The 24,531-nt window shown below is 36.3% G+C and overlaps 1 protein-coding gene across 9 annotated transcripts in view; it reads right to left on the bottom strand.

Annotated features, from left to right (window-relative positions):
• CNOT2 (CCR4-NOT transcription complex subunit 2) overlaps positions 1 to 24,531 on the bottom strand; it is a 129,633-nt gene that overhangs the window by 30,424 nt on the left and 74,678 nt on the right. For 6 of the 9 annotated variants that reach the window (XM_040233453.1, XM_040233455.1, XM_040233454.1 and 3 more), the window contains 2 exons: positions 10,892 to 11,014; positions 82 to 148 (listed from right to left, as the gene is read on the bottom strand). In XM_040233453.1, coding sequence (XP_040089387.1) covers positions 82 to 148; positions 10,892 to 11,014 — 190 coding nt within the window. Of the gene's footprint in view, positions 1 to 81; positions 149 to 10,891; positions 11,015 to 19,581; positions 19,681 to 24,531 lie in introns of all 9 variants that reach the window. The other 3 variants (XM_040233458.1, XM_040233459.1, XM_040233460.1) reach the window with 2 other exon arrangements.

Below are 24,531 nucleotides of genomic sequence, written 5' to 3'. Positions count from 1 at the left end.
CACAAGGGCAGCATTATTCTTTATTTGATAGTTACTTTTTTCTTTAAATAAAGTATCCCAGAATAAATACAAAATTCTTACTTTGTTGCCCGTATAAACTTGCCCCAAACTGAGACAGCTGACCTGATGTAGATGGTGATGCCAGCATCTAGAAACAAATTAATTATATTAGAGCATAAAGAAAGTACACAGAACATTGCATTGACACTTTACATACAACATATCATAGTATGTGAGTCAAATCCACATTTCTTCTCAATCTTCAGAAAACCATAAACATTGCATAGTGAATTCCACATTAATTAGAGCATATCACACTGGATGACATCCAACTATGCAAATGAAACACAATTCTTGATCACTATAAAGTGCTTTTTCTCCAAATTACTCTACATAAAACCATAACAGCATCATTACTTTACTTAAAAAAAAAAAACAAAAGCTAACTAGGATAATAAATACATGAAGACAGTACCTCAAGTCAGTCTCTATAAATTTTTTTTATAAATTTAAAATTACTTGATTCTTAAATAATATATTAAGCTAAGTTTTAAATTCAATTTATTATTTTATTTATTGGAAAAGAAATTATCTAAATAGAAAGCTTTGTATTTTATAATAGCTACTGATTTTTATATAGAAATAATTGATGTGTATTAAGTGGGTAGAAAAATCTAACAGACATACACACACAACCACATACACGGAGACATGGTACCACACCAAAGGACAAACCCAAAATACTTACAAAAATATTTACACCTGGTATACAATGTACGCTGTATGTACATGCATGGCATTTGTACACAATGCCCTTCAATCTACTGCATTATCTCCCACCCCGCCCAGAATAAAATTCTTTGAAGGCATGTTATATTCATGGAACATGTCATTTTTTTATTTCCTCATAGAGACTAGCACTGCATGTAGCAGTGCTATAAAAAAGCTGGATGCTTAAACTGAGTAAATGAAAATGTGTATGCTTAAGTGTATGTTTGTGTATTCCCTGTCTTATATTAAGCAACCATCAAAACACCTTAATTAAATAACATATGAGTCATGTCATCAAAAGGGTTATAATCTAGTGGAAGAACAGAATGAATTATATTAATACAACTAATTATGTTCCAAGGCACCGTGTGGTAAACGCTCTAAAGGAAGTATAAAGCATCACTGGAGGAAAGTTATTTCTAAAAAAGGGTAGAATACTTTGTACAGTGTTAACATCTCATGTGGGTACAGATGAGGGGTCTTCCAGGAAAAGAATATGCAGCGAGGTGACATAATTAGAAAACAAAATACAAGAAACAACAGTGACTGAACAATAGAGTAATTAGGAAAAGGAGGTAAGGCCAACCCTATGCACACTGGAGCATAGAAGAATGGGAAATAAAGAGTATGATAGGGCCAGAGGTAAATGGTGTTCTTAAATGCTATGCAAAGATGGCTACTAACTATGGCAATAAAGAGAAAAAATAATTTTTAACACTTTCTTTGGGAGCCACATCGCGTGGCATGTAGGATTCTACCTCCTTGAGCAAGGATCAAATGCAGGCTCCCTGCTTTGGAAGCCCGGAATCTTAACCACTGGCCTACCAGAGATATCCCAGAAAAAATAATTTTAAGCCGGGAAGTGACATGATCAAACTGTGTGCTTTGGGAAGATAATTCCAAGAGCATAACTGGATGGAAATGGTAAGATACTAAGTTAGAACAGAAGCGGGACTAAAAGGGAGTCCTACTGAAATGGTTGAGGTAAAGGGGAAAGGAGGTGGATGGAGACTCATTAGACAGGGAACTATCAGAGGCCATTCTGGTTTCCTGTGACAAACTGGGTCGACATTGACAACATTAAGAAAGCCAGGAGGAGAAATATTTTAACAGTAGAGTCTTATACAATATACATTTCCTGCTATCTTCATGCTGAAATTCTGAACTGTTTTAATTATTCTGAAATTCAGGAAAGTTTTTATACACAGTAGTTTTAAACTAATGACACACAGCAGACTCTTCTGGGGTATAGCTAAGTTCACACTAAACACTATATTTAAATACAGCAACACATTTTCTAAAGAAGCATCAAACCTTATAAATATTCCTTCTGAAATCTGAAGGGTAAACAATATAAACAATTAAACTAAAAGAATATGCATTTTATGCCTGACCAAGTTCTTTTGTTAGGTACAATTACTATTACCACATAACCACAAATATTTTAAGCACATTAAAAGTTCATTTCCAACTTGCAAGAAAAAGATCCAAAAAATGTATAATGAAGCTTTAGTTGGTGACAGAAGGCCTTAATAATCATGATTTTCTATATCATTATAATCTATGAACAAAAGTAAAAGAGAATAGTTTCTTCAGGCTTCACATATAAGATGCTGGCCAACATGAACCCATGAATTAGAATGATACATAATGTAAATATTCTAGAATGGACCACTGAAATTTTACTTTTCCCAGAAATGTATATGCTTACTGTGTACATAACTCCAAAGAACAGACATTTTATCTACTTTCTCACAAAGGTTATACATTTACAAGTGAGTTACAGGTATCAATCCTCTCAGCAATGAGAGAGAATGCAGAGGAGACACCATGAAGGTAAAGGAAGAATGGATCCCTGGGCCAAAAATACTTGAGTCAAAGAGCAGTAGGGTGACCCAACTACCCGTGTGACACATTAAATATTATAATTTTCCCTATGTATGAGTACATGTGGAAGGTTAGTAAATGCTGCTTTACAGAAATATGAAAGCATCCAAGTAAAATAAGCATTGATCAGCTAAACATATATTCAAATGACTTCAAAATGTGTCAAAAATGCAAATATATGATTTCTTATGAAATCAATCCTATTGGTCTGTGTTAGTCGCTTGGTTGTGTCTGACTCTTTACGATCCAATGGGCTGTGGCCCACCAGACTCCTCTATCCATGGAATTCTCTAGGCAAGAATACTGGAGTGGGCAGCCATTCCCTCCTCCAGGGGATCTTCCCAATCCAGGGATCAAACCCAGATCTCCCTCACTGCAAGCAGGTTCCTTACCGTCCGAGACACCAGGGAAGCCCAAGTGGTATGTATTTTTAAACTCTGAAAGCATGCTTCATGAAATATATTAGTGGTAAAAACAGACTTTAAAATACATTTAACACACAATGAAGGAATATGGGGTAGAAATGGTATTTGTAAGAACAGAAAAATGTTCAAGAAATGTACACTGGCACAAAAATAACTATAACTAGCAGACAACAGAAAATTTACATAATTTTTTTAAATGTTGAAAGTTGACTATATACAGATAAATGTCTTAGAAAAATACAGAACTTTAGATCAAGAGACATACTTTGTTGTTGTTTAGTTGCTAAGTTGAGTCCGACTCTTGTGACCTCACAGACTGAAGCCTGCCAGGCTCCTCTGTCTGTGGGATTTCTCAGGCAAGAATACTGGAGTGGGTTGCCATTTCCTACTCCAGGGGATCTTTCTGACCCAGGAATTGAACCTGTGCCTCCTGCATTAGCAGGCAGATTTTTTGCCACTGTACAATCACTAATACCCTAGTTTTATATTCATTTTTGCTTAAGAAAAAAAGTTTATCAAACTAATTCTAGGTAAAATGTCACACAATCAACCAGTAAGTAGGTTACTGTGTTCCCAGTCTAAAACTATCATAACAATTATATTTTTCTTCATTTCTCAGTTTACAACACACATTTCAGTCAAAAAACAACACTAAAAACCAGGAACAACCACAGGAAATAGTAATGTAATTCAAGTCATTTCCCTCACTCAACAAAGAGCTCCTTTATCTTTTTGCTTAATATACAGAAAGCCAAGGAAATCAAGTAAGAAACTGTGCTTTTAAGTCATTTCCACTGTTACTAGAAATAATTCTGAAAATCATGACCAAAGAGTCTAAAATTATTTTGTTTTACAAAATGTGTATTTGAAAGCTTTATAGTAGGCAAATCTGGCTCCTTTGCCTAATAATAGGCAAAACTGCTCCAGCAATCTGTAACAGCAAAGAAGTGTTAATTATTCTGTCCCCCTCATGCTTCCCAACAGTGACCACCTCTCACAAATATTCCCTCCAGTAAATGTACCTTCAGTCACAAAACCTATTTTAAGAAACATTAAAATCAATTTGGTTAAGAAATAATTTTCTCCATAACAAATGACTTCAAAATACAACAAAGTTTTATTAAATAAAAACTCCATGACCACAAAAGCAATTTAAAAGTGAAATAAACTTTTAAGTGTTCCTTAAAAATCCATTGTACAATAAATTTAAAGGTACAATGACAATGTAATTCCAAGCACTGTCATTTTTTTCTGGGACGAAAACAGCAAAGATATATGACTCTGACTATATAATATACACAAACAGAAAAAGAAACAAAGGTAAAGAAAGCTTTAAATCTAGATACAATCTGAAAAATATTTTAAAATTAAAAACAGTATGGTTAAAAAAATAAGAAAGCACTGAAGTCACAATGAAATCTAGGAAACAAAAAGAAAGACTATGAGAAAATAATATATTAAAAAGACAAAAAGAAGAACAGAATGAAGGAGGGTGCAGGCAGAAAAACAAGCATTAAGTCATAGGGCCTTGGTAGTTTATAATCACAAGGCAATAACAAATTATGAGTTTACCAGGCATTTCAAGCAATTTTGATTAAAACATCAAGTTTTCAAGAATAACATTTTTTAAAAGTATAATATATGCTAAAATAGTCAATGTAATACATTCCAATCGAACATTTAACACAAAATCTTTACTAAATAGAGTATGGCAATGAACATCTTTTATTGTCTAAATTTTAGATCAGAGTCAAAGCACAAATTTATAGAAAGGCATGATAAAGGCTCTTAATATGCACCGCTAAACCGTTTTCTACAAAGTTTGTATTAATTATGCTTCCACAGCAAGTTACTTCAATGTTCCCTTTCAGGCAATGACTACTCTTCCACTTAAAAGCTTTAAACAAAGAAAAAAGTCAAAAAACAACAAAAGACCCTCTCTACCACTATGATAGGATGAAATGGTATTTTCTGACTATGGATTTTTATGATTGTTATTAATGAATAAACATATTGCAATTATTTTTGCAGATATATCAAAATTTATTACACCTTTTAAGTGTATCATTTTAACTCCCTTTTATAAATAGAACTTTATCTTTAAAATACAGTCTGAAGATTATTTAAATGCCAATGAAATTGAGATTTTAGAACATTCCCTTCAAATGATTTGATATTTAATTCTAATTTCTTTAGAGTCTGATTTATTTACATTTAACTCTATTAGGTTACTGCTGTCATATAAAATTTTGACATATTTATACACATTCAAATTTTCTATTAAAAGTTTTAAAGGTTATTTTGAAAGATTTTTAGGTAAACAATCGTATCATCTGCAAATAATGTTAACTTTGTTATTTTCAATATCAACTCATTTCCTTCCCTTTCTCTAACTATCTCCTACACCTTATTGTAAGTTCTAAGAACACAGCAGTAAACTAGAGAGGCAAGGTCCTTGCCTTTGTTAAATTCTACTGCAGTAGACAGGGTAACAAATAATAAATATATACATCAGGTAGAGATTGGTGTTATAACTGTTAAAATGCAAGAAAGAAGTTAGAAGGTACAGCAAGAGTAGTACTGATATTATATACAAGACTACTTACGAAAAGAGTGATCAGAGAGGCTTCTCACATGAAATATTTCAGCAGGTACATGGATGGAGTGAGAAAAAACTATGTGCAAAGTGCAAGCTCCTGAGACAGAAACAAATTCAAAGAGCTGGAGAGTCAGCCAGCATGACTCCATATGTAATGAAATACTAATTATGAATATGACAACAATAATGGTGATAGTATCCTTATTTTAGACTAGATTTTAATAAACTATCGATTATTAATTGGCCCGAGAGAAATCTTAGTTGCCATAATTACTATAGGCTAACACAAGTATGAAAGGTAGAAGTTCATAATGGTTGCTATTTGTCAAAATGGGAAGTAGCTTACTCTAATAGGTTTTAAGAGTTACTTTTTTAAAAGTAAGGACAGACAGGTGCTACATTTTGTATGTCTTTTTATTAAAACAAGGAAAAAGGGGTTCCCACAAGTTTGTGCTTCTAAAATGCTTAAGTTATCAAATGAGTGCAACAAAGACTTAGATTAGAAAATGTGAGCAATTTATTACAGATATATTTTTAAAGAAAACCCTACATTGCTTAGATTATATTGTCCCCAAAGAGTTGTCTATTATGTTATATGAATATTTTTTCATTTTCTGTAAGTTCCCCCGCCAGAACTTCCCAAAGTCTCAGACCTAATAAATGGCAGCACTAAGATTCAAAAAAGGGAAAGGGAAAAATCAAGCTCACATCTGCCTATGATTTACTTAATCTTGTGAAAACATTTAAATAATGTGTCTGCAATATTTATAAAATTACTTTTATACCTTAAAACCAGGAAACTCAGCATTCTATAAAAGGACACATACACGTACAGGCATCTCTTGAAATAAAAAATCTTGGAAAATATGAAGTAGTTCTAAAGAAATATTTAGCAATTTAATCAGTGTACAATCTTACAAAGAACAGTTTCCCAAATACTTCTACCATCATGCATGTGATGAAGACACAAGTTACACGCTCTACAGTCAGGGAAGATAGGAATCAGTTAGGATTTGGAGGTCTTTTTGCTTCCGAGATTTTTTTGGATAGTTGAAGATTCACTCAACTACTGGCCAGTTTTATCATAAATTACAATTTAAAATTATTTTCTCACCAGGGAGGAAAAAAAATTGCAAAAATGTCCCAGTTATTATGTCAAAATTTTTTCTCTTCAAAAGCCTTAAAAGCACAAAATAACCATTATCTGCAGATGATATCCACAACTACTGAAAAAAATCAAAAAAAAATTAAATGGATTGTCATAATTATTCATATTAGCATCCACATTTAATATTTACTATTTGCTCCTCTTTAAGTTTTGCATATAGCTATTCATTCAGTCCTTAAAACCACCCATGAGTCATGCATTATAGATGAGAAAACTCAGATACACAGAGACTGAGTAACTTGCCTAAGGACACAGCTAATAAACCATGTGACTCAGATATAAATTCATAATATAGTAGAATTTTCAGAGTCCATAGTCTCAATCAAAAAATAAAAGAGTTTTGTCAGGTAGCTGGTTATAAAATAAATATATATACATACCAACTATTCTATACATCAGTAAAAAGCAATTAGAAAAATGAAAATGGCTACCATAAAACCCTACTTACTAAAGGGCATAAAGAACAGAAATAAAAGAAACACACACTTCTGAAATAAGGTAAATACCAGTATAAATGTGCAACAGTCAAAAACATTTTTGTGAAGGATGTGAAAGATCTTATATACAGATGTGAAAATTGCCTATAAAGCTACAGCAATTCAACTATGTTGTAGTTCTTCCACAAAATCAGTATGATAAACAGAACAAGAGTTTAGGAGAAGACTGAACACATCAGATCTTAGTATATATTAAGGGAGAATTCCAATTAGCCTAAATAGTCTAACTCAGGGGTGGGCAATTTACTGAATGCAGGCCAAATCCAGTACAGTGCTTATATTTGTAGGATGCATAAATTAAGAATGGTTTTCCACGTTTTAAATGGTTATATAAATACCTACATATTATCCTTTATTTAGCCTCTAGAAGGAACCGGCAATCCACTCCAGTATTCTTGCCTGGAGAATCCCATGGACAGAGGAGCCTGGTGGGGTGCTGTCCATGGGGTCGCAGAGAGTCGGGCACGACTGAAGCGACTTAGCATGCATGCATGTATGCACTGGAGAAGAAAATGGCAACCCACTCCAGTGTTCTTGCTTGGAGAATTCCAGGGACGGAAGAGCCTGGTGGGCTATCGTCTATGGGGTTGCACAGAGTTGGACACAACTGAAGCGACTTAGCAGCAGCAGCAGCAGGCCCACAAACCCTAAAATATTTACTATCTGGCTCTTTATAGAAAAGTCTTCTAATCTGTGACCTAAACTATAAAAAAATGTTTTCAGACAACTGAATACCAGATAGCCTTAGTGGGTATGGGCAGCAAGAAGGGTAATCTGGCACCACAAATTCATACCTCTATCCAAAATATATTTCTAATGAAGTAATATATGAAGAATTAAGCACAAAAGGGCTAAAAGAAAGTAGTTGGGACAAGTCTTCCGGAGGTATGACTTCAAATACAGAAATCATTAAAACCATAAAGTCACATAAAATGTATGAGTCAAATGCAATAAAAATGATAAATATTCTTATATTTAAAAAAAAACAGCCTGAAAGCAAAAAATTGAAAAAACAAAATTTGTGACAAATAACAGGTTATAATCTTAATATATTGGAAACACTAACAAATAAATAAGACCTAGCATTTCAACAGAGAAACAGAAATTGGCATAAAAGCAGTAATCCACAAAGGAAGAAATAAAAATGGCCAATTAAACAGAAAAAAAATATCACTGGTGTGTGTGTAAATTTAGCAATATTTTAATGCACATTACATTACAACAATAAGTTTCTTTTGTCTACTGGCAAAAATTTAAAGGTAATAGGTGGTATTCTTAAGGGCGCTGATGACAGTAACAATTGGTACAACCTTTCTAGTGAAAAAACTGTCAATATGGCTCAGAGATTCAACTAAATATATTTTTAAATAAAAATATTTGAATTATAAAATCAAAAAGTTTAGCAGTAAATTACTCCCAACTTGCACCATTACAGGTAATTTTTCCTCTCCCTGCTCCATGCATATTTTCTAAAATTTGTGCAGTATCTCTGTACTATTTTCTAATGAAAGAAGATTCAGCAATAGCAGAAATTCATAAGTAGCCTACAGTATTATTATTTCCATTTTCAGATGAGAAAACTGAGGCTTGAAGAAGCTTTTGCTAATAGGCAAAGCCAAGGTCCAAACCCATATCTGCACTGTGTTAGAGCCCAAATTCTTAATCCCTATGTCTTACTACCTTCTTCACTAATTTTTAAAAGCAGTTTTTTTGAAGCAAATCATTCTGATATTTCCGCGACAAACAACTAATCTGGAGTAGTAACCAGCATATGTATATGCATTTATATAATAATTCTGCCTAAAAAATTCTGACATACAGTATTTCTGTTCCTTAGAAGACAGATATCTCTGTCATTCATTCTCTGAAAATGCTTTAAGAATTTCAGTTAGACAGCTTATCTTCCTGATCAGAATGAATGCTTTTCATCAATAAGCAATAGTGCACCACCATTTTTACATCAATCTTAACTTGTACTGTACAATCATAGTAACACACCACATAGATAAGTTTCTGCAATGATGCTACCAGAAAGACAGCCCAAATTATTAACTGTAATATCAAAACTTAACCTTAGAAATTTATGTTAAAAAAATTCAATTATAATTTACATCAAATAGCAAATAGTTAGAAAGGCAGCAAAATAACAGAAAATTAATCAGATGACACTATTCTGTGAGCTACTCAACTGCACAAAGAAAACCACCAAACACTGAATTTGAAGAGTCCTAACTCCAGTACTCTTGCCTGGAAAATGCCATGGACGGAGGAGCCTGATAGGCTGCAGTCCATGGGGTCTCTAAGAGTCGGACACGACTGAGGGACTTCACTTTCACTTTTCATTCACTTTCATGCATTGGAGAAGGAAATGGCAACCCACTCCAGTGTTCTTGCCTGGAGAATCCCAGGGACGGGGGAGCCTGGTGGGCTGCCGTCTATGGGGTCGCACAGAGTCGGACACGACTGAAGCGACTTAGCAGCAGCAGCAATAATGCATTTAATAGTTAGTTGCCAAAATGACACAACTGTCAACTAAAAAGGAATACATCAAAATAGAAAATCAAAACCAAACCCCATGAAAATTCTAGCTTAAACCTTGAATAACCTATTTGTAAAATTCTAAAAGATAAAGGAAGTAATTTACTAATGATTAACTTTAATGAAAAATGAGGGCATTTGTTGTATATCTTAAAATTTTGTAAGTGTTTTAAAACATCAGCAAGAATCTCATTAGGTTGATACCTAGAGTAAATTGCTATACAGATAGAGAAATTAGGAATAACAAGTTTATAAAAGTCTGAAAGGGGAGGAAAAAGTTTGGCAAGTACAAAATACAAGAATGCAACTGGTTTGACTACAGTATACAGTGTATAATTTAAAACAGCTTACCAGAATTTGAAAATAACAATGGAATTTATTTTAAAATACTTTATCAGCTTGCTAATTATGGTCTGGCTGTGTTCTAAATCCTTTCATTACAAATGAGATTACTGAACTAATAACCTTCCAAAGCATTTAATTCATACTTCTTTAATATACAATCTTCCATGTTGTGAATACAGTTCTTCAATATTTTTCTACTGCAGCATCCCTACAGCTAACAGAGAAGAGGTATCTTCCTATCTGAGGTCTAGGATTATAACCAGAATAGTACAAAGCAAAGGAAGTTTCACTGAAGCCTGCCATGAAAGCTTTAAATCTGTACAAATCAGCTTTCTGATCTTTATAAAAGTACTATTTTAATAGGAAAACTTATTTCATAAATTTTAAAAATCAATGATCTAGAAGTAATATCACATTTACCTCATGTCTTGAATACTTCCTAGCACAGTATTACCATACCCCAACTTGAGAATCATACAACATTTTGTTTCCAATTAGAATGTTATAAAGTTCATCATTTTGGTATCCTAAGGGCCTACCACCGTGCCTAAAACAGAGTCACTCAACCAAAGATGGTACTCTGCAGTTCATATACTGCTTTCGAGGAATCAGAAAGAAACAGACATACACTATGTAAATACAGCTTAACCGGTTAACTTACATCTTTTTCTGACCGATGTGGAAACATAGAAGACTGGCTGTAGTACATGTTTTCGTCATGGTAGTCACTGTCGACCCCCTCTACAAACTTCTTTCTTGAAGCACCAAACATGCTGTTTGTCACCTAAACAAAAATATTACTTTTATCAAGAATAATATTTTGGAAAATGTCAAGCTTTACCTTACTCCTATGTAAAAAACATAAAATGAAGGGAGTACTGCTAAGATAAAGAAACAGGTCAACTAAGGATTAAGGGGACAGGTGAAAAACTCGCAGCAATGTAGCAGTAAATGTTTATTTGCAGGTCCTGAAAGTAAGAGGAGAAACTTAAACTCTGTTGTATGCAAAGATTCCAATTCCTTTGAAAGAAAAAACATCACTATTCTTGAAAACTGGCAACCCAAAATATTTTCCATACAAAGATTTTTTAAAACATGTTTGGGTTTAACTACTCAAAATCTTCACATGCATCTTCACTATTATTCAATATGAATTATTATTATTCAGCATGAGGATTCTTATATCCAGGAGTGTCTCTGACATCACTATATCTACTTTCTAAACTAGCTGTTTTCCAAAGGATATCATCTTCACTAATAAACTAAGTTTATTGCGATAAAGCACTTTTTGAGCCCATGAATAGCATACTGGAAATTTTATCTCAAGTCACAAGCTTTCATTCATGTTAACAGTAAGATAAACTTTTCATTCATCATCCTGGTGTAAATTTATGATCTTCACTAAATAACCTGCTTACTCTTGTGTTTTAAGTCTTTATCACATCCAACACTAGGAATTTTGAGCACTCATCATGGTAACTGCTAAATTTCTGCTAACTTTTTCCCCTCAACATGACCTCTATGAAACTTCCAAAACTGACAGGTTATTTACTTCAGGTCAATATGTCTATCCCTAGTAGTACACTTTGTAATTCAAAGTCAACTGAAATGTCATGACAGGAGAGATTTATAAAGATTTGAGAACATATAGTAACTACATGCTTTCACAAAAAAATTGGGGGAAAATTCATCAAATTTGACATCCATCTGGTACATTATGAATAAGTGTATTCTTTTGCCACTCTATGAATGAACAATTTCTTCTCATTTCAAAATAAAGACTGTAGTTACTACCATTTACCAGTAGATATGATAAACTGATAAGACTGCAGGCTTTAAAGGCCACATGTGATATGCAAGTCTGTTGAAATCACCCAAGCCATTTAATAATCACTTAATATCTCAAGTTCCATGTTAAATCTGTATGAAACTGAGATGCTACATATTTGTGTTTTCTCTCCCTCAGGCAAACACCCAGGGAGTCTGGGCAAATTTGGTATTGATGGCAGAGAAACATTTTTGTCTTCCTCTGTCTAGGCATTTTATATGTTTAGTTTTGCTTTCAAAAAGTAAAATCTCTTTGCACAATATTCAGGTTAGGTTCAGTTCAGTCGCTCAGTCAGTCCGACTCTGCAACCCCATGGACTGCAGCATGCCATCACCAACTCCTGGATCTTGCTCAAACTCACGTCCATCAACTAGGTGACGCCATCCAACCATCTCATCCTTTGTCATCCCTTCTCCTCCCGCCTTCAATCTTTCCCAGCATCAGGGTCTTTTCCAGTGAGTCAGATCTTCGCATCAGGTGGCCAAAGTAACGGAGCTTCAGCTTCAGCATCAGTCCTTCCAATGAATATTCAAGATTGATCTCCTTTAGGATTGACTGATTTGATCTCCTTGTAGTTCAAGGGACTCTCAAGTGTCTTCTCCAACACCACAGTTAAAAAGCATCAATTCTTCAGCACTCAGCCATGTTTATGGTCCAACTCTCACATCCATACGTGACTACTAGAAACACCATAGCCTTGACTAGATGGACCTTTGTTGGTAAAGTAATGTCTCTGCTTTTTAATATGCTGTCTAGGTTGGTCACAGCTTTTCTTCCAAGAAGTAAGCAACTTTTAATTTCTTGGCTGCAGTCACTGTCTGCAGTGAATTTGGAGCCCAAGAAAATGAAGTCTTTCGCTATTTCCACTGTTTCCCCATCTAGCTGCCATGAAGTGGCGGGACTTGATGCCATGATCTGTTTTTCGAATGTTGAGTTTTAAACCAGCTTTTTCACTCTCTACTTTCACTTTCATCAAGAGGCTCTAGTTCCTCTTCGCTTTCTGCCATAAGGGTGGTGTCACCTGCCTATCTGAGGTTATTGATATCTCTCCCAGCAATCATGATTCCAGCTTGTGCTTCATTCACCCTGGCATTTCACATGATGTACTCTACATATAAGTTAAATAAGCAGGGTGACAATATACAGCCTTGACATACTCCTTTTACAATTTGGAACCAGTCTATTGTAGAAAGAAGTTTTTCATTCTGTACAATTAATTTCAGAATTCTAAGAGTCTATTAGTTGGTTTTTATGATAAATGTTATATCAGAATTGTCAAAAGAAGAGTTCACTTTGCTCCATTTGAATTAACTCATGTATGTAAAATTGAGGAGAGATATCCTGGTACTGTCCTGAAATTTTTTTGAATTCTATAAGTTCCATGCCATTTTCCTGTGTTTTTCCTTTTCTAGAATTAGAACTCAGTAGCAATTATGATTTAAAGGGAATTAAATGTATCTTTAAGTTTTTTTTACAACAAACCTTTTAAATCTCATGTGTAAAGAGCCTTAATTTGCAGACTATAAAGTGTTTTTTTCCACTGTCACTTTGCTGAAACAAAACTTATTAAAAAAAATATCTTTTTCCTTTCAGGGACTACTTAGACAGTTGGTGGACAGGTGTATGGGATTCTAGCCCCTAAAATTACAGTCAGAGTTACAGAGCTTCAGGACCGTCACCAATCTACAAGCACATCTGAAGTTGGACTGGCTGTATTTCAAGGGCTCAGGAGCCATGGTTACCAACGGCTACAGCAACGAACAATGCAGTGCTAGATACGGAGTCAGGAAAGAAATTAAGTGGATTCCACAGCTAGTGGCCATGACACTCAGCTTGAGGGCATCTGGGGTTAGGGTTAGGGTTGCCCAAAGAAGATTAAATATGTTCTAACAAATTAATCAGGCACTCTATCAGATCTAGTCCCGTAAATCCATTTCTCACGTCCACTGTATAATCATAAGGGATTTGATTTAGGTCATACCTGAATGGTCTAGTGGTTCCCTACTTTCTTCAATTTAAGTCTAAATTTGGCAATAAGGAGTTCACGAGCTGAGCCACAGTCAGCTCCCAGTCTTGTTTTTGCTGACTGTATAGAATGTCTCCATTTTAGGCTGCAAAGAATATAATCAATCTGATTTCGGTGTTGACCATCTGGTGATGTCCATGTGTAGAGTCTTCTCTTGTGTTGTTGGAAGAGGGTGTTTGCTATGACCAGTGCGTTCTCTTGGCAAAACTCTGTTAACCTTTGCCCTGCTTCATTCCGTACTCCAAGGCCAAATTTGCCTGTAACCCCAGGTGTTTCTTGAGTTTCTACTTTTGCATTCCAGTCCCCTATAATGAAAAGGACATCATTTTTGGGTGTTAGTTCTAAAAGGTCTTGTAGGTCTTCATTAAACCATTCAACTTCAGTTTCTTCAGTGTTACTGGTTGGGGCACAGGATTGGATTACTGTGATATTCAATGGTTTGCCTTGGAAACGAACAGAGATCATTCTGCTGTTTTTGAATGCATCCAAGTACTGCATTGCGGACTCTCTTGTTGACATGATGGCTACTCCATTTCTTCTGAGGGATTCCTGCCCGCAGCAGTAGATACAATGGTCATCTGAGTTAAATTCACCCATTCCAGTCCATTTTAGTTCGTTGATTCCTAGAATGTCGACATTCACTCTTGCCATCTCCTGTTTGACCACTTCCAATTTGCCTTGATTCATGGAACGAACATTCCAGGTTCCTATGCAATATTGCTTTTTACAGCATCGGACCTTGCTTCTATCACCAGTCACATGCACAACTGGGTATTGTTTTTGCTTTGGCTCCATCCCTTCATTCTTTCTGGAGTTACTTCACTTATCTCCAGTAGCATATTGGGCACTTACCGACCTGGGGAGTTCCTCTTTTGGTATCCTATCATTTTGCCTTTTCATACTGTTCATGGGGTTCTCAAGGCAAGAATACGAAAGTGGTTTGCCATTACCTTCTCCAGTGGACCACATTCTGTCAGACCTCTCCACCATGACCCACCCATCTTGGGGGGCCCCACATGGCATGGCTTAGTTTCACTGAGTTAAACAAGGCTGTGGTCTGTGTGATCAGATTGTCTACTTTTCTGTATCAGATCATGAACTCCTTATTGGCAAATTTAGAATTAAATTGAAGAAAGTGGGGAAAACCACTAGACCATTCAGATATGACCTAAATCAAATCCCTTATGATTATACAGTGGAAGTGAGAAATAGATTTAAGGGACTAGATCTGGTACACAGTGTGCCTGATGAACTATGGACGGAGGTTCATGACACTGTACAGGAGACAGGGATCAAGATCATCCCCATGGAAAAGAAATGCAAAAAAAGCAAAATGGCTGTCTGGGGAGGGCTTAAACAAATAGCTGTGAAAAAAAGAGAAGCAGAAAGGAAAGATAGAAGCATTTGAATACAGAGTTCCAAAGAATAACAAGGAGAGATTAAGGAAGCCTTCCTCAGCAATCAATGCAAAGAAATAGAAGAAAAGAACAGAATGGGAAAGACTAGAGATCTCTTAAGAAAATCAGAGATCCCAAGGGAACATTTGACGCAAAGATGGGCTCGATAAAGGACAGAAATGGTGTGGACCTAACAGAAGCAGAAGATATTAAGAAGAGGTGGCAAGAATACACAGAAGAACTATACAAAAAAGATCTTTACGACCCAGATAATCACGATGGTGTGATCACTCACCTAGAGCCAGACATTCTGGAATGTAAAGTCAAGTAGGCTTTAGAAAGCATCACTACGAACAAAGCTAGTGGAGGTGATGGAATTCCAGTGGAGCTATTTCAAATCCTGAAAGATGATGCTGTGAAAGTGCTGCACTCAATATGCCAGCAAATTTGGAAAACTCGGCAGTGGCCACAGGACTGGAAAAGGTCAGTTTTCATTCCAATCCCAAAGAAAGGTAATGCCAAAGAATGCTCAAACTACCACACAATTGCACTCATCTCACACACTAGTAAAGTAATGCTCAAAATTCTCCAAGCCAGGCTTCAGTAATATGTGAACCATGAACTTCCAGATGTTCAAGTTTGTTTTAGAAAAGGCAGAGAAACCAGAGATCAAATTGCCAATATCCACTGGATTATCAAAAAAGCAAGACAGTTCCAGAAAAACATCTATTTCTGCTTTACTGACTATGCCAAAGCCTTTGACCATGTGGATCACAAGAAACAGTGGAAAATTCTGAAAGAGATGGGAGTACCAGACCACCTGACCTGCCTCTTGAGAAACCTCTATGCAGGTCAGGAAGCAACAGTTAGAACTGGACATGGAACAACAGACTGGTTCCAAATAGGAAAAGGAGTACGTCAAGGCTATATATTGTCACCCTGCTTATTTAGCTTATATGCAGAGTACATCATGAGAAACGCTGGGCTGGAAGAGGCACAAACTGGAATCAAGATTGCTGAGAGAAACATCAATAACCTCAGATATGCAGATGATACCACCCTTATGGCAGAGAGTGAAGAGGAACTAAAAAGCCTCTTGATGAAAGTGAAAGAGGAGAGTGAAAAAGTTGGCTTAAAGCTCAACATTCAGAAAACGAAGATCATGGCATCTGGTCCATCACTTCATGGCAAATAGATGGGGAAACAGTGGAAACAGTGTCAGACTTTATTTTGGGGGGCTCCAAAATCACTGTGGATGGTGACTGCAGCCTTGAAATTAAAAGACACTTACTCCTTGGAAGGAAAGTTATTACCAACCTAGACAGCATATTGAAAAGCAGAGACATTATTTTGTCAACAAAGGTCCGTCTAGTCAAGGCTATGGTTTTTCCAGTGGTCATGTATGGATGTGAGAGTTAGACTATAAAGAAAGCTGAGCACCAAAGAATTGATGCTTTTGAACTGTGGTGTTGGAGAAGACTCTTGAGAGTCCCTTGGACTGCAAGGAAATCCAACCAGTCCATCCTAAAGGGGATCAGTCCTGGGTGTTCATTGGAAGGACTGATGCTGAAGCTGAAACTCCAATCCTTTGGCCATCTGATGCAAAGAACTGACTCATTGGAAAAGACCCTGATGTTGGGCAAGATTGAAGGCGGGAGAAGGGGATGACAAAGGATGAGATGGTTGGATGGCATCACTACCTCAATGGACATGAGTTTGGATGGACTTTGGGAGTTGGTGATGGACAGGGAGGCCTAGCATGCTGCGGTTCATGGGGTCTCAAAGTGTCAGACACTACTGAGTGACTGAACTGAACTGACTATTAAATGAATGTTAAATTTTCTGAATTTGATCTTTTTTGACATTTGAACATTAAATTTTCTGAATTTGATCTTTTTTGACATTACTTTGCTGACTAAGGTCCGTCTAGTCAAGGCTATGATTTTTCTAGTAGTCATGTATGGATGTGAGAGTTGGACTGTGAAGAAAGCTGAGCGCTGAAGAATGGATGCTTTTCAACTGTGGTGTTGGAGAAGACTCTTGAGGGTCCCTTGGACTGCAAGGAGATCCAACCAGTCCACCCTAAAGGAGATCAGTCCTGGGTGTTCATTGGAAGGACTGATGCTGAAGCTGAAACTCCAATACTTTGGCCATGTTATGTGAAGAGCTGACTCATTGGAAAAGGCTCTGATGTTGGGAGGAATTGGGGGCAGGAGGAGAAGGGGACGACAGAGGATGAGATGGCTGGATGGCATCACCAACTCAATGGACATGAGTTTAAGCAAACTATGGTAGTTGGTGATGGACATGGAGGCCTGGCATGCTGCGATTCATGGGGTCGCAAAGAGTCGGACCCGACTCAGCAACTGAACTGAATTGAACAAATTAATAGTTCCTTTAAAGATATTTTTCTATATTTTACACCTAAAGAGATTTATAGCCTAAAAACATACAACAAAGCAGAAGTTGTCTTCAGACTTTAGTTCGTATTTATCTGAGTAACTTTTGCTCAGACTTTAACAGGAAGTAGTAAGGTCACCTAATTAAGCTATCAGGCCTGTACCCTGAAAATGTTTGTTCATGTCCTTCCCGAAATAATAAACTCAATCATCTTTATCATTATTTTATCAACTATAATACTAGGAACTATCATTGTTATAATTAGCTCCCATTGACTACTCATGTGGATTGGATTTAAAACCCAGGTTCAGTCCCTGGTCGGGGAACTAAAATCTTACAAGCCACACAGCACAGCTTTTAAAAAAAAAAAAAAAAAAAAGAAGAGGATTTGAGGGGCAGTTTAAGAGTGACATAATTTGGCATATTTTCTGTAAGTATACATTTAATATGACTGCAGCTAAGCTGTAAGGAATGGACAACAGGGGACAAGAGTGGAAACAGGGAACCAGGTGTGACAGACGACGGAGGCTCAGCATGCAGTGGCATGGTAGAATGATGGAGAGGTATAGAAAGGGTGTATTTGGAGAGAGTTCTGACACTAATGAATATAAGAATGGATGGATATGAAAGGGTAAGACATTCACATTACCCCTGGGAAGAGAGTAAGTAAGAGTCAAAGGAACCTAGAAATCTACTTTTTATCAACACTAGGCCAAAATATGTTAAAATTACTGGGTATACCATATATATTGAAGTCAACTCAGTAAAGAGAAATTTTAAAAACTAATTTAAAAACAAAATCACACTTCACTCTACATTACATATAAAACTTGTTCAAATATTTGGTACATATAATTTTCAGCTTTTTTCAAGCAAATATACAAAGGGTTTACACCCATTTTAACTGACCACCTTCTTTCTCAACTATCATACCAGATATATTAACAAAGGAGAAGCAAAAGTTGAGATTTCATCGAGAAAAATACACGCAATACATATGAACCAAAAGCAAGGTTTCTTAAGCCTTTTTGAACACAGATCTAAAACAGGTAACTAAGACATTTTTTATTTGCTTTGAATTCATAAGCACTAATCAGAAAATATATATATATACACACATACATATATATATATATATATATATATATAACATAAGCTAGCATACACTAATTCTATTGGCCTGACTTCCCCCACTGCAAAAGAAAAAAAAAAGAGGTGACCTCAAAATGTAGTAGAGAGGAACTAAACTGAGAAGCAGAATAGAAGCACTAAGTTGGCTGGATCTTCCCAGTAAACATCTTCATTACTTAATTAGAACTAGCCATGAATTCTTAAGGTCTAACATTCCTAACATCTAAATATAATATTTCAAAGCCAAACTCAGTAAGTCAAAATAATCACAGAATTCACAAAACCTCAAACGTGAGATAATCTTAACCAACAAACAACTTCAAAGACTGGTAAAGTGGCCCCTGATCCAGGTGGGATGAATGATAATTACAAAAGGGAAGGAATAAGAGAAAAGGCCTGGAGCTTTTTAAACGGTCACAGAGACAACCCTAGGACAAATACAAGTGAAACTTTAAAAATAATATTTTGATAGATAAGAAACAGTAAAAAACAGACCATATCCAAAGCAGGACAGATGATACTTAATCTTGCACAGTTTTCTTTCACCAAGACCTCTGGAAGGAACTTACTCTAAATCCTTTACTGTCTATGATGCTGGAAATATTGGCTCAGGCATGGAATCCTATTCCCAGAGAATAGAAACAATCCATGGCAGAGTGGTCCTTTTCCTGAGAGCAAACAAATGTAGTTTGATTTTGAAATCTATCTCCCAAGGTTCCAGCAGCATATTTTAAAGTGCTGCTAGGACATTTCTATCTGAGGAGAAGCACATTTTAATCAACTTAATCAGTAATATTTAAAACTGACTTTCCAAGTTGCTCTCTCCTTCTTTGTTCTGCATATCATCAGGTTTTATCCATTCTTCACACGGTTTTCACGTTTTTTGCCATTCTTCCTTAGTTTAAGATCTGGACTAGTTTTTTTTAAGGCCCCTGACTGATCTCTCTTTACATTTCAATGAACATGCTAAGGGTTTACTATATGAATTATGCTAAAAATTGTGCTAATGAACACAAAAACTGAGTAACAGCTCCAAGTCTTGAACAAGCTTACAGTCTAGCTAGGAAAAACACCTGTAAACAAAAAATTGTTCTATGAATATCTGTATAAGTGTTTTGGGAACACAAATAAGGAAATATCTAACTTTAACTGAGGGAAACAGACTGAAAGACCTTATTATAAAGTAATATGTGAACATATATTTAAATTTGTTAATTTTTTTTTATTACAAAAAAACACAAGGTGTGTGGGATGGGTGATGCAGCCAACTCTGGCATCAGAGACAGCATGGGTAAGTGCTTGGAAATGAGAGAAAGCCCAAGAAACAAAAAACTTTTAATATAGTCAACAAGGAGGATGCCTGGAAGGACAATGATAGGTGGTAAAGAAAAATAGGTTAAATTCCATTGCCAGGTTAAGAGGGCATGCATAAAGACAGGAAAATCAGGTATAAAAATCTAGGTGAAGACTTCCCTCAACCAATATTTTACTATGATGTCACATTCATAACCACTACACTGAATTTGTTACTATCTTACTCTCATATCTCTTTTTAATTTTCCCTAAAGGATACAGTCCATTCTAAAGGAGATCAGCCCTGGGTGTTCTTTGGAAGGACTGATGCTAAAGGTGAAACTCCAGTACTTTGGCCACTTCATGAAGCGTTGACTCATTGGAAAAGACCCTGATGCTGGGAGGGATTGGGGGCAGGAGGAGAAGGGGACGACCAAGGATGAGATGGCTGGATGGCATCACCGACTGGATGGATGTGAGTTGGAGTGAACTCTGGGAACTGGTGATGGACAGGGAGGCTTGGTGTGCTGCGATACATGGGGTCACAAAGAGTCGGACACGAGTGAGCGACTGAACTGAACTGAATAGATCATGACCTTAACACATACTTTTGCTGTAGTAATTATCTCAAAATTCAACGCAAACCTTATGCCTCAGCTTAATTTGGTTGTTCTTTGCTTTCTGCCATTAGAGTGGTATCATCCGCATATCTGAGGTTGTTGATGTTTCTCCCATCTATCTTGATTTCAGCTTGTAATTCATCCAGCCCAGCATTTCTCATGATGTGCTCAGGATATAGGTTAAACAAACAGGGTGACAGCAGACAGCCCCGTTGTATTCCTTTCTCAATCTTGAACCAATCAGTTGATCCATACAGGGTTCTAACTGTTGCTTCCTGACCTGCACACAGGTTTCTCAGGAGATAGGTAAGATGGTCTGGTATTCCCATCTAAGAGCTTCCCACAGTTTGTCAGGATCCACACAAAGGCTCTAGCATAATCAATGAAACAGAGATAAGACGTTTTTCTGAAATTCCCTTGCTTTCTCTATAATCCAGTGAATGTTGGCAAATCAATCTTTGGTTCCTCTTCCTTTTCTAAACCCAACTTGGACACCTGGAAGTTCTTGGTTTGCATAACGCTGAAGCCTAGCATGAAAGATTTTAAGCATGGTTTTACTAGCATGAGAGACGAGTGCAACTGTCCAATGGTTAGCATATTCTTTGGTACTACTTTTCTAGGGGATTGGGATGAGGATTGACCATTTTCAATCCTGTGGCCACTGCTGGGTCTTCCAGATTTGCCAACATAATGAAAGAAAAAACCTTGGTGGCATCATCCTTTAGGGATCTGAATAGTTCTGCTGGAATTTCGTCTCACCCACTAGTTTTACTAGTAGCAATGCTTCTTAAGGCCCTCCAGAATGTCTGACTCTGGGTGACTAACCATGAAGATCTTTTATATACAGGTCTTCTGTGTATTCTTTCCATCTCTTCTTGATCACTTCAGCGTCTATTAGTTCTCTACCATTTTTATCCTTTACTGTGCCCATCTTTGGGCAGAATACTCCCTTGATGTTTCCAATTTTCCTTAAGAGCTCTCCAGTCTCTCCCCTTTTGTTGTTTTCTTCTATTATTAGCACTGTTCATTGACGAAGGCCTTCTTGTCTCTTCTGGCTATTTTTTGGAACTCTGCGTTTCATTGGATGTACCTTTCCCCCTTTCCCTTGCTTTTTGCTTCTCTTTGTTCTTCATTGTAAAGCCTCCTCTGATAACCACTTTGCCTTCTTGCTTTTCTTTTTCTTTGGGATGGTTCCACCTCTGGACCTCTGCATAAGATGATACCTCTGCTTAGAATGCTCTTTCGTCCATTCTTTGAAACTCTCACACCAAATCAGGACCCTTGGATTACACAGTCACTGAAAATACTTTATCATAACTATAATTACATAATTTTTATTGACCACCTACTATATGCCAGGAAATATATTCTAAATGCTTTAAAATGTATTTATATAATCTTCATAGTTAAAACTAAGATCACGGCATCTGGTCTCACAACTTCATACAAATAGATAGGGAAACAGTGTCACACTCCAAAATCACTGCAGATGGTGACTGCAGCCTTGAAATTAAAAGACACTTACTCCTTGGAAGGAAAGTTATTACCAATCTAGACAGCATATTCAAAAGCAGAGGCATTACTTTGCCAACAAAGGTCCATCTAGTCAAGGCTATGGCTTTTCCAGTGGTCATGTATGGATGTGAGAGTTGGACTGTGAAGAAAGCTGAGAGCCAAAGAATTGATGCTTTTGAACTGTCATGTTTGGAGAAGACTCTTGAGAGTCCCTTGGACTACAAGGAGATCCAACCAGTCCATTCTGAAGGAGATCAGCCCTAGGACTTCTTTGGAAGGAATGATGCTGAAGCTGAAACTCCAGTACTTTGGCCACCTCATGCAAAGAGTTGACTCACTGAAAAAGACCCTGATGCTGAGAGGGATTAGGGGCAGGAGGAGAAGGGGATGACAGAGGATGAGATGGCTGGATGGCATCACTGACTCGATGGGCATGAGTTTGCATGAACTCCGGGAGTTGGTGATGGACAGGAAGGCCTGGCATGCTATGATTCATGGGGTCGCAAAGAGTCGGACACGACTGAGTGACTGAACTGAACTGAACTATGTAACATGTAAGTAATCCTCAAGTATTCACTTATTTATTCTTCATTTTTAGATGAGAAAACTGAGAACTGCAGAAGTTGGGTAATTTGCCCAAGGTCATATATCTGATGTGTCCAAGGTTTTATATCTGGTAAGTGCCAAAGAAGGGCCATGAACCCATACAATTTGCTCGAGTCCCCGATTTTAACCATGATAGTACACTGACTCTCAGACATACAACTAATAATTTAATGTGTGTATTCTCCCAAAACGATAAGCCTCATTATGGGAGAAGCAGTAAAGGGCAAAAGAGGGTGAGGGACTTTCTTTGCAGTAAACAATGGTAAGTAGAGGGTGCCACATCAAATATGTGTGCAAGTCAAAAAGATCCCTTTAGCAGAAGAATGAGAATGAACTGACTAGAGGTATGCAAAACAAAAGCTAGTCTCTATCAGACTGATCTTATCTCTTTTAGAGAAAGAGACAATTTTAGAATAAAATTATGCTTAAGAGAACATTACTATACCAATTAAAAAGTAATTACTGTTTCATATTCCAAATTAATATTTTTACTTTCAAAATATAATGAACATAACTGAATCATTCAAGGAATTAAAATGGTTATTATAAAACTATATTTTTATTATAAGCTACTGAAATAGACACTGTAGCATTAAACAAGTAGAATACATTTACCAACTAGGTTAAAATAAGAACAAATACCTAGTGGCAACATTTTCTTGGGGATTCCATTTCTAAAGTAGCTAGAAGTTTTTACTATTAACATGCCGATACCTGTGACCCATCACAAAATTAACTATTTAACAACATTAAAGCATGAAGACTTTTCTATAGCCAACAAATTTTCACCTTTAGCAACAGAGTCTGTCCTCACCTTATATTATAAAGGATAAAGAAAGCCAAGTATAGGTAGTGGGTGTGAGTAACAAGACTGTTTTTCACTCCTGTTTCCCTAATGAAGACTTCACTAATTCATTCTGATTGCTGAACATAAAATTTGACTTCTAGCCTATTTGGCGCTCCCAATTTCATATTCACTATCAGAAAACATTTCACACACATGTATATACACTGAAGTTTTTTGTTATCTATAAAGTAGGCAGAAAATTAATTTAAAAAAACACAGTCAATTACAATTAACATTTCTCTGCCTTTACCAAGATGTAGTAAACCAAACTGAAACCAATCACAAGAAGCTAAGATATCTGAAATCTACTTATCTTCAGTACTGGCCTTCAGGAAAAGTTGATAGGTCAAATCCATTAAGACACTGCCCAAATTCTATGAAACAAGAATACTGTGCACCTATATCAAATATATACTAGGACCTAGAAATACTTATAACCCAAGGAACTTCTGTTTAGTGGTATTTTTTGGTAATAGGATTCTGAGCTACCAATCCTACTTCGCAACTGTGATAAATAATACTAATTTTCATTCCTAGAAAACACTAAAAAAAAACTGAAATGGGATTAAATAAAAGGAGAGCAAGGCACTAACATTGGGGGAAAAAAATCTAGCTTCTCAAAGAACAAAGAATTTAAT

Source organism: Oryx dammah, unplaced genomic scaffold (genome assembly GCF_014754425.2).
Source record: "Oryx dammah isolate SB20612 unplaced genomic scaffold, SCBI_Odam_1.1 HiC_scaffold_29, whole genome shotgun sequence".
Lineage (NCBI taxonomy): Eukaryota > Metazoa > Chordata > Mammalia > Artiodactyla > Bovidae > Oryx > Oryx dammah.
The sequence above is the reverse complement of the archived record's forward strand: the minus strand, read 5'-3'. Positions and strand labels throughout refer to the sequence as shown.